The sequence below is a fragment of the Pelodiscus sinensis genome, chromosome 3, assembly GCF_052426305.1.
Source record: "Pelodiscus sinensis isolate ZL-2025 chromosome 3, ASM5242630v1, whole genome shotgun sequence".
Taxonomy (NCBI): domain Eukaryota; kingdom Metazoa; phylum Chordata; order Testudines; family Trionychidae; genus Pelodiscus; species Pelodiscus sinensis.
Window position 1 is genome coordinate 128,790,522 of NC_143054.1, and position 10,949 is coordinate 128,801,470.

At 45.6% G+C, this 10,949-nt stretch overlaps 1 protein-coding gene across 9 annotated transcripts in view; it reads left to right on the forward strand.

The window, feature by feature from the left end:
- Positions 1-9,994, forward strand: part of GGPS1 (geranylgeranyl diphosphate synthase 1) — a 38,275-nt gene extending 28,281 nt beyond the window's left edge. For all 9 annotated transcript variants that reach the window (XM_075924774.2, XM_075924773.2, XM_006122054.5 and 6 more), the window contains 2 exons: positions 2,363-2,433; positions 8,819-9,994. In XM_075924774.2, the coding sequence (XP_075780889.1) occupies positions 2,363-2,433; positions 8,819-9,580 (833 nt within the window). In that variant the 3' untranslated portion in view covers positions 9,581-9,994. The remainder of the gene's footprint in view (positions 1-2,362; positions 2,434-8,818) is intronic.
- The last annotated feature ends 955 nt before the right edge of the window (positions 9,995-10,949 follow it).

A 10,949-nucleotide genomic window follows, 5' to 3' on the forward strand; every position in this document is an offset into this window, starting at 1 on the left:
CCACTTCCCCCTCCCAAAACAGTCAAGTTTGAGGGAGGAGGCTGTGCACCTCATTGGTCTTCCCCAGTAGAGGAGAGGCAATGTAGGAACTAGGGATGTTAAAATTAGGTTATTTAATAGTTGAGTAGTTGGTTGATTACTCAATAGGGGAAGGCAGCCAACTCAGTCCTGTCTCAGGCCGGGACCAAACCCCGCTACAGCTGTACAATTTAGAATGCAGTAGGAACCAGGGGGCAGGTTGCCCAGCTCCTACTGCCTTTAGTTGCAGAGTGGTAGTGAGGTTTGGTCCTGGCACAAGCTGGGCTGCTTGCCCAGCCGACAGCAATCCCTAGTTCTCTCCTCCTCCTCTTCTCCCCCTCCTCCCCCCGCCGGTGCTGGGGGTAGAGACAGTGGCGGGGTAGAGACAGTGCTAGGGCAGAATCAACTTTTAAAACAATTATAGACATATACATATTAACTTGCATTTACAGGCAGTCCCCAAGTTACTTATGTCAGATCCGCAGTTACGAACGGGCCTTTTCTCGCCCCGGAGGACGGGAGTGGCAGGACGCCCAGATGCGCCGCGGTCCACCGCCCCCGTCCTCCAGGGCGCGAGAAGCTGCTCCCAGTCTCCCTGGTCTGCAGGGAGACGGGGAGCAAAGCCGCGGAGCACGCCCGCAGGGGACAGCTCAAGCGCACCCGGGCTGTCCCGCTGCGGGCGTGCTCCAAGGCTTTGTTCCCCGTCTCCCTGGTCTGACCAGCGGACCAGGGAGATGGGGAGCAAAGCTTTCAGAGCACGCCAGCAGTGGGACAGTGCGCCTGGACTGTCCCGCTGCCCGCGTGCTCTGCGGCTTTGCTCCACGTCTCCCAGGTCAGCAGAGCAGGGAGACGGAGCAAAGCCATGGAGGACTTGGGCGGTCCCGCCACCCCCCGTCTCCCTGGTCTGCTGGGGGGGAGGTGCAGCTAGTGCCCACTCCCTCCTCCTCCTCCCCCCCCCCCCCCCCAGCAGACCAGGCTTTTCTTGCCTACCCCTGGGGTAGAGCAGCTGGGGGCTGCCGGGTTGGTCCCGCAGCCCTGCTCCGGACCAACCCGGCAACACCCCAGCTCCTCTGCCCCAGGAGTCCTGATTCAGCCGCGCTACTGGAGCAACCCAGCAGCACCCCAGCTGCTCTGCCCCAGGCGTCCCCAAGTCAGCTGCTGCTGAAACTGACCAGCGGCTGACTACAGGAAGCCCGAGGCAGAGTTGCTCTGCCCCAGGCTTCCTGGAATCAGCCGCTGATCAGTTTCAGCAGCAGCTGACTTGAGGATGCCTGGGTTTCTTAAGTTGAATCTGTATGTAAGTCAGAACTGGCATCCAGATTCAGCCGCGGTTGAAACTGATCAGTTTCAGCAGTGGCTGGCGCCAGTTCCGACTTACATATAGATTCAACTTAAGAACAAACCTACAGTCCCTATCTTGTATGTAACCCGGGGACTGCCTGTAAATATTTAAATTTAATTTTCCTGCTTTATTATAAAATAAGTAATTAATTTGGCTTAAAGTGAAATTTGAACTCTAAATCTGTCTCATCTTAGAAACAGGTGATTGCTTGCTCTGTTTTGTCTAAACTTGGAAATTTCTCTCCATCTGTTCAAAATGTGCATTAAGATCTCTTTGGTATTGGCTCCATCAGAAAACTTCTGCTACCCAGTTGCTCATCTTTCTGGTGCCAATAAACCTTATTGAATTAGTTAGTGGATTTCCAATGCGCAGACAAACAGAAATAAGACAATACTCCATTTTGTTGTCCTGGCTGGAATAAAGACTGTTATGATGGCAGTTAGCCAGGGAAAAGTAAGACCAGTTTATTGTATGAGGGCCATCTGCAAATGATGTCATGCTTTATTTATCATCCCTTCAGTGCACTAGCAAATATGATAATTAAATGATCTGTCTCTGAAACCTTGCTTTATAACTCTTGTTATGTATCTGAAAAAATCCTTAATGTTGACCAACTTAGATGTATAAAATTTGTCAGTTGCTGACTGATTTCAGCTACAAATTGCATCCACCATGGTCAACTAAATCATTTCACCAATTTAATTGCAGCAATGTCTAACTATAATTTATAGCAGTATGTAGTGTAGCATTGTTTCTATGTAGCCTCAGATATGACTGCACAAGATGTTTGTTTCATGGAAGTAGTCTACTTTTTTCCCACTTCCCACAGTACTTCTGTCCTCTTAAGACAAACTTGTTGGGAACACTTAATCAGCTTCATTCTTCTTGTACCCATGGTTCTTATAGCAGTAGTCAGAAATAAAGGCATGGAACGGGGGTTCTAATACTTTGTGTATTAGATCTGATGGAACTTCCTTCATCAATATTTAATTTTTTTTATAGGTAAGCAAGTGAGAACCAAACTGTCACAGGCCTTTAATCACTGGCTGAATGTTCCAGAAGATAAAATACAGGTACCAATCATTCTTTTCTTTTTCCTTAAAGGGGGGAGGCTTAAAAAAATTGAGGTGCAGATGACTGAGTCCCTTTGATAGCTTTGAATACTGACTAATCCCGTGGTGTCCAACCACTTCTGTAGCAAACTAGCCACACTCAATAGGCCAAATAGCCACATGGGGCTAGAGGCTAATGCCGTGGTCACCAACAGGTCGATCGCGAGCTACTGGTCGATCTCGAGGCCTCGACCAGTCTCTCGCGTGGTGTCCTGTCCGCCCCGCCCCCATTTCCTTCCCACCCCCCAGAAGCTCCACTACTTACCTCAAGAGGTAATGTCGGCTTCAGAAGTCCCACAGCTTAGTGCCACTTCTGGCAATTTCAGAAGTGCGCTAGCCGCTCGGCTGGCCCCCTGCACCGCACAGGAGGGGTGAGTCAGCCCTGCTGGAAGCATGCAGGGGGTTTCCTGGCGCGCGCGGGAGAAGGGGGGAGTTGGCCCTGGGGCAGGCGTTCGCGCAGGGCTTCCCGGTGCGGAGGGGGTTGGCGTGGGGACAAGTGCCCATGGGGCTTCCCTGCGCGGGTGGGGGAGTTGGCCCCCGGGGCAGGCGCCCGCTGGTTTTCCCGGGGGGGGGGGGGGGAGAATGCTGGGAGGAGGGAGATACAGGGGACTCTGTCCCCACTCCCCTGTCCCTTGCCACAGAATGCAGTCCCCACTTCCCCTTCCCCAACTACAGAACCCTGTCCCCACGCCTCTGTCCCCAGCCACAGAACTGTCCCCACTCTCTGAACTCTGTCCCCACTCCCCTGTCCCCAGCTACAGAACTGTCCCTACTCCCCAAACCCTGTCCTCTGTCCTCCCAGCACCCTGTTCCCTCTCCCCTGCCCCCAGCTGCAGTACTCTGTTCCCACAAAATGTATAATTATAAATGCTCCATTTTAGATTTAAATAGCATGAATAAAAAACAGACCATTTATTTCATAACTACAGTAAAACTCCGATGGTCCGGCATCTGACGGTCCAGCACTCCTGATGGTCCAGCACCATCAGGAACCCAGAAGTGCTCCGGGCAGCCGGATCATTGGAGCTGCTCTGGCCCCAGCTTCCCCAATTCAGCCGCTGCTAAAACTGACCAGCGCTGAATCTGGGAAGCAGGGGGCAGAACAGCTGGAGTGCTGCTGGGTAGGTCCAGTAGCGCTGCCCCTCGGGGCTGCGGGACAAACCCAGAAGCACCCCAGCTGTCCCTGATTCAGCTGCTGCTGAAATTGACCAGCGGCTGACTCCAGGAAGCCTGAGACAGAGCTGCTCTGCCCCAGCTTCCTGGAATCCACTGTTGATAAGTTTCAGCAGCAGCTGACTTGGGTACACCTGGGGCAGAGCAGCTGGGGTGCTGACGGGTTGGTCTCACGGTGCCAAGGGTCGGCTCTACCGGACCAACCCAGCAGCACCCCAGCTGCTCTGCTGCAGGCGTCCCCGATTCAGCTGCTGCTGAATCGGGGACTCCTGGGGCAGAGCTGGACTATCAGAAGGGAGGGCTATGAGGGGGTCTAGGGTAGCTTACCCCCACCCCAGACCCCTCATAGCCCCCCCTTCTGATAGTCCGGCATATCTGATAATCCGGCACCCCCTGGGTCCTAAAGGTGCTGGATTATCGGAAGTTTACTGTATAAACACGTGATTTTAATTGAATGTGTCGCATAATTTAAAAATAAACTGTTTATCAGTGTGTAAGTAAGGGCTGGGGATAGCAAGTGATGGACAGGAGGAGAATAGAGAGGGTGGAGCTTCAAGGAAGGGGCGGGGCGGTAGATCTTGGCCCATTCTGAGATTTTAAAAAGTGATCTTGGGTGTAAAAAGGTTGGAGAGCACTGGGCTAATGTGTTGGACACCACGGGACTAATCCCAAACTCTTCCTTTTTGCTGAAGGTGGTTTAGCTTGTTGGAAAGCATTTTCCTGTGGCTTGAAGCCTTGCGAATTCAATATTAATATGAAGAAAATATCTGCTTATTAACATTGCTCAATGTTACTTGTTTTTGTGTAATGTGGTTCTCCAAAATGTATATTTAACCTGTTGCTCTTAAAGGTTGTAATTGAATGCTGTCATTGCATCCTATTTTCAGTCTCTTAATGCAGAGCCTTTGGTGACCTGTCTGTAAAACAAACCAGTAACACTGATGCTTGCATGTTTTCCACAGTGGGTTGAAAGGATCACTTATTGCTTGACACTTCCCATGTCAAAATCACAAGCCACCAGCTGTATGAAATCTTCAATAACTATTCAGTAGCTTTTTCTCTGCCAGTTTTGAACAAGCTTTTACATGTTCATGTTGCCTTGGAATGCAGAGGCAGATAGTCACCAGTGCGCCCTAGTCCAAGGGTGGCCAGCCAGTTAGGGTGTGTCTAAACTACATGGCTCTGTCGATGGAGCCATGTAGATTAGGCTGATCGGCAGAGGGAAATGAAGCCGTGATTTAAATAATTGCAGCTTCATTTAAATTTAAATGGCTGCCGCGCTCTGCTGACCAGCTGATGGTCAGTTGGTCGTCGGTAGATGGGGCAGTCTGGATGTGCTGCTGTCGACAAGGAAGCCTTTGTCGACTGGCACAGGTATGCCTCCTGAAACGAGGTTTACCTGCGCCGGTCGACAAAGGCTTCCTAGTCGACAGTGGTATGTCCAGACTGCCCTGATCTGCTGACGACCAGCTGATGATCAGCTGTTTGGCAGAGCGCGGCAGCCATTTAAATTTAAATGAAGCTGCAATTATTTAAATCGCGGCTTCATTTCCCTCTGCCGATCAGCCTAATCTACATGGCTTCATCGACGGAGCCATGTATTTAGATACCTTAGAGATGAAGAGCCAAAACAGCAGTGGATAGTGTCAAGAGCCACGTATTGTATGTATATTTTTGTATAGCTAGATATAGTACACAATCTAGTGATATAAATAACTTTACAGGACATTTTGAACCAAAACCAATCAAGTCTTGAGTCACTTAAAAAATTCACAGCCAATCCATTGATCTTCAGAACTTGATAAGGACCAAACATCAAAATAAAAAAAACCTTTAAGAATACAGTAATAGTCTCACACTTAAAAAAAAAAAAAAAGTCCCCTCCATGTGTATTAAACTTAATACTACTGCCCTATTATGTCCTGTGAGGTTTTTTAATTTAAACTGAACTGGGGAGTAAATTAGCACTATTTGAAGTGCCTATTTCACTCCAACTTGTTGATCTCTGGTTTGGTTTCTTCTTTTAAAAAAAAAAAAAAAAAAAGTATGAAAATTATGGCTTTTATCATTGTAAAAAGTCAGGTGTCCCAGACTGCAAATATGAGAGATTAAAAAACAAGACGGGAGACACTCATATCTCAGAATAATTGCTTTAGTCTAGCAAACAGTAGCCTTGGAATTTTCTTTAGAGAAACAGTGTAAACCAGGTACATGCCGATTTCTTTCTTGGTGTGTTCCCCTCCCTCCCTCCCCCCCCCCCCCCCCCGAATTTAAATGACATCTGTGTTGCCTTATTCTGCTTCCATGAAGACTTTGAGTTCAAGGTGTTTCATCCCCTCTGCTTTAACCCAGTCTCCCTCCTCTCCCCCAGAGCCAAGCACCTCCAAACCCCCTGCTGTACCCCAATGCCTGAGTCCCGGAGCCACCACCATGTGCTTCTCCCTCCAGGCACGCGCACAGAGCAGCCGGCCGTGAGCAGGCGCTGGGGCGCCCGTGCAGAGCAGCGAGCCGTGAGGAGGTGCTGGGGCATGCACGCAGAACAAGAGCTGCATTTCTTTAACCAAAGAGCCGAATGCAACTTGAGAGCTGCAGGTTGGCCACCCCTGCCCTAGTCTGAAACATTGACTAGAATCTTCCATCTAATGCTCAGCTTATGGCAAGTTTCACTTCTGTCAGGACCCCCATGGTGTCTGGCTGTATGTCCCAGCCGTGTGGCTCTTTCAAGTCAAATACACTCTCCAAAAATCTAGCCCGTAGTTCACTTTTTCTTAAATTACCTATATCTAAGGTACAAAATATTCTTTTCACCCAATATTATGTGAAAAGATAAATACTCCAATTCTTAAGACTATCAGAAATTATCCATCTAATCCATACATTGATGTAATTAGTGATCACACTCCAGTACTTCAGTGTTGACATTGCTGTGCCATATGTTGATAAAGGTGTCTGTTTCTGATTTTTGTGATGGTAGCACTTTAGAGGCAAAGTAAAGCTTGTTTGGGTGACTTGAACTATGTATCTGCCTACCTTCAGATTTGCTCTCTCAAGTGTACTCTTTATTTTGTGATTACTTTTTTTCATTTTTAATGGTGTTCATTCCGAGTGCAGAAGAGACCATCAAACTATATAACCTGAATTCATGTATGTTATAGGCCACCAGTACCCTTCAGCCACCCACACTCTAAACTCAACAGTTGAAATTAGGCCTCAGGACGTTGTTGTTGTGTGCACAGGAAAAGGATTGGAGAGATGGAGGTGTACCCATGGCTACAGTCTATGCAATGGCAGGGAATTTTGTTGAAGGTAACCGGATGATTTTCATAGATGACATACACCAAGCTGCAGAGATGATAACCTCCCACATCACTGTGAATTAGACTTGGAGGACAATTCCTTCCCAACCTCACATGTGGCAGTCAGATTCTGAGCATCAGAGAACCTGAGAGAATTCTCAGTACCTTCTTAGTACCATCTCAAAGCACTTAAGACACAAGACAGGGTGGAGCAGGTCCAGCTGCATCCATCTGTGTGGATGCTTCAGAGGAAGGAGATGCCAAAAAACAACCCATGGTTGGGGGAGAATAGCCCTTTTTGACGTCTGCAAGTGACCAGTTGAAGGCCTGAAGTATGAACTTTTAGGAACATAAGACGTACAGTGGAAGGGGATCTCAGGATAGGTGAGCCTTGGCTCCAACACCCCTCCTCCCTCCCACAACATTCCTGTTATACAATCCCACTCATACATTTGTTAAGCTTAACTAATTAGGTTGTTTGCCCCCAAAATCCTATTGGGAGGTTGTTTCAGAAACAACTCTTATGGTTAAACCTGATCATTTCCAGCCTAAATTTATTAATGGCCAGTTTGAACCCATTTGTTCTTTTAGCACTATAATTTGAGCTTAAATAGCTCATCACTTTCCCTTGTGTCTACCTTCTGATATATTTAGAGCAATTCATATCTTCCCCCTCCGCGCCCCCCCCCTTTTGACTTTTTTTGGCTAGACTAAAGCCAAATTCTTAGGCCTAGTCTACAAGATGCACGCACGCACCCCCCTCCCATCCCATCACTCTAAGCTATGCAACTTTAGATGCACGAATAGCATAGCTGCCGTTGACATACTTACTGCAGTTTCTTCCATACAATAAGGTAGGCAGGAGCTTTTTTCCCCCCATACCCTTCTCATCCTGGTGGAATACTGGAGTTCACAGGAGAGCACTTGGAAGTCAATTTATTGCATTTAACAGATACAATAAATTGACTGTGGGTAGCTCAGTCACTGCAGCATCAATTCACCAAATAGTCAAGACACGTCCATAGCCTTTTCTCATAAAATAGTTGTTCTAGTTGCTCACAGGTCATGTCCCATCTAATGAATTTCATCTGATTAATACAATCTCAATGCTAGTTTGTGGTCTTTACATTTTCTGCCATTTAAACTAGCTTTTCTATCTGTCAGTAACTATCTGCTTCCAAAAAAAAAATCTCATCTTGGAACCACACTTCTCCCTGGCCTAGCTGAAGAGAAGACAACACAGTAGTGAAGGGTGAATTATTGTTCTGTAGGGAGGTTACTAGTGAGATTTCTTCAGTGATTGTTTATAATCCTTATCTTTGACATGAGGGGATGGAGTGTACTAATGAAACTTGCTAATACAAAGTTGGGAGGCCTCATCAATATGAAGGAAGATGAGTGTAATATAAGGAAATATTAATTCTCTTCAAGAGTAGTAACAAATGGGATGAAATTCAATAGTACAAAATTGTAGGTCATGAATTTAAGGTCTAATTTCTGCTATAGTCTGAAGACATGTCAGTTGAAAAGCAAAAGAAGAGGAGCTGATTGTGTTGGTCATTCTCTCAGAAGGGAGCTACAGTGTGGTGTGGCTGCAAAAAAAAAAAAGTGCCTTCCTCAATCCCATTGTACAAATCAGTGGTAGGATTTAATTTAGAATACAGAGTTCAGTTCTGGTCACCCACATTTAAGAGACTAATTTTTGTGCAGAAGGCCAATAACAAAGCCCTAGGGAGCACCTTTCAACAGAGGGAGGAGATGGACTAAGCAAAATTAAGCGGAAGTCTAGTTAATGATGTCTAAATGCAAAATATTCCACAAATTTAAAACTTATTTTACAATGCAAGACTTAATTACTCTTCTCTTCTTTATATTAGGTTATTATTGAAGTGACAGAGATGTTGCATAATGCGAGCTTACTCATAGATGACATTGAAGATAACTCAAAGCTACGACGGGGCTTTCCAGTGGCTCATAGCATCTATGGAATTCCATCCGTAATAAATTCTGCTAATTATGTGTATTTCCTTGGGCTACAAAAGGTTTTAACACTTGATCACCCAGATGCTGTGAAAGTGTTCACTCGTCAGCTGCTGGAACTCCATCAGGGCCAAGGCTTGGATATTTATTGGAGAGATACATACACGTGTCCTACAGAAGCAGAGTATAAAGCCATGGTACTGCAAAAGACAGGTGGTCTCTTCGGATTAGCTGTGGGCCTCATGCAGTTGTTCTCCAATTATAAAAGAGACTTGAAACCACTCCTTAATACACTTGGGCTCTTCTTCCAAATAAGAGATGACTATGCTAACTTACACTCCAAAGAATATAGTGAGAACAAGAGTTTTTGTGAAGATTTAACTGAGGGCAAGTTCTCATTCCCGACTATTCATGCTATTTGGTCACAGCCTGAAAGCACTCAGGTACAGAATATTTTGCGTCAAAGGACAGAAAATGTAGACATTAAAAAATACTGTGTACATTACCTTGAAAATGTAGGTTCCTTCGAGTACACTCGACAAACTCTGAAAGAGCTTGAACGTGAAGCATATGAACAGATTGAATCTCTGGGGGGAAACCCTGAACTTGTAACACTAGTTGAGCATTTAAGCAAAATGTTCAAAGAAAATGAAAATTGACCAATAAATGATTTGATTTGTGGTTTGGGGAGATAAATGCTGGCTTTAAAATTTAACCTAGACTTCCTTACAAAATTGTCAAACATAAAAATGTTTAAAATTAGTTACTATTACTGTTGCATTATAGAAACTACTATATTAAGTAATTGTGGAGTATTTATTTGCATCAAATTCTCTACAGTTTTAATTACAACTGCTTACAAAATACTGCACAAAAATAAACTTGCATAGATCTGTTAACCAAAATTAACAATTTTTACCTTTTTTCCTGTGAATATTTCAGTTGTAATCTCCTCTGCACAATCAGTGGTGTTTGTTTTAGTTACATAGTTTGTGTCTTTGGAGCATGTTGCAGACTTTAATTTGAGATGCGTTTGGCTACGTCTCCATATTAAATTCAATTTCTTCTTAGAAGCTTTTGGCATTTTTTTAAAACATGGATATTTAACACTTTTACAACCTATTCCTTATCCTTCTTAAAATAACAAATGTTTTAACAAAAGTGGAATGGAAGGAGAGAAGACTCCAAAATGGTTCATGACTTTCTGTACTGCTGTACATCCAGGTGTGAGGAATGATGGTATAAAAGGAAAATCAGTGTTGCCAAATGGATTTCAAATCTTGAGGGTTTTTTAATCTGAATAATTCATACCATTATCTTGGCAATAAAGGCGCAGTCACTGTCCAGCCAAGTGAATTAACACTCTGGCCTAATGCTACACTGCTGAAGTCCCAATTACTTGATGCAGTCTCATGTAGGTATCTTTAAGAGATTCCATCACCAGTACAAAGTAGGGACGGGAAGGTTTAACTAGTAAACCTCATGCTTAATGGGTGAGGCTTACAGATTAAGCTTAACCAGTGGTGCTGGAGCAGTTTTCCACCTGCCATGGGCAGGGGGCCATCTGGAGAGATGCTGCTCCAATGTCTTGGCTGATGAAGCCCCTACCTCTGGCAGGGTTAGGGGAGAGGTGCAGGTGGGGGTTACCTTGGTAGGTAGTGCACATACTTGCGTGGAGGGGCTTGTATTGCTATAGAGAGCAATGTAGCTATCCCTCTGTAGTTGCACTGGATGGTGAACATCTTTTGAGAAGTTTTAGCAATGAGTTACGGGCTTTAAGTCACAAGGTGACTAGGAGTATTGGTCAACTTTCCAGTTTGCAATTTACTCCACCCCATATTAGCTGTTTCCTATAACTCTTGTGCCTTTTTTAATACTACACACCCTCCTGCTCGTCCACCATGTCTGATAGATGCCTACAGAGCTGTCCCTTGTTCTCACAAGCATTGCAATTACAGGGTACACGGTCCTGGGATATGTGCAGAGCCACATCAGTGGAGAACGAAAATTCCTGGGACAGGTTGCTAT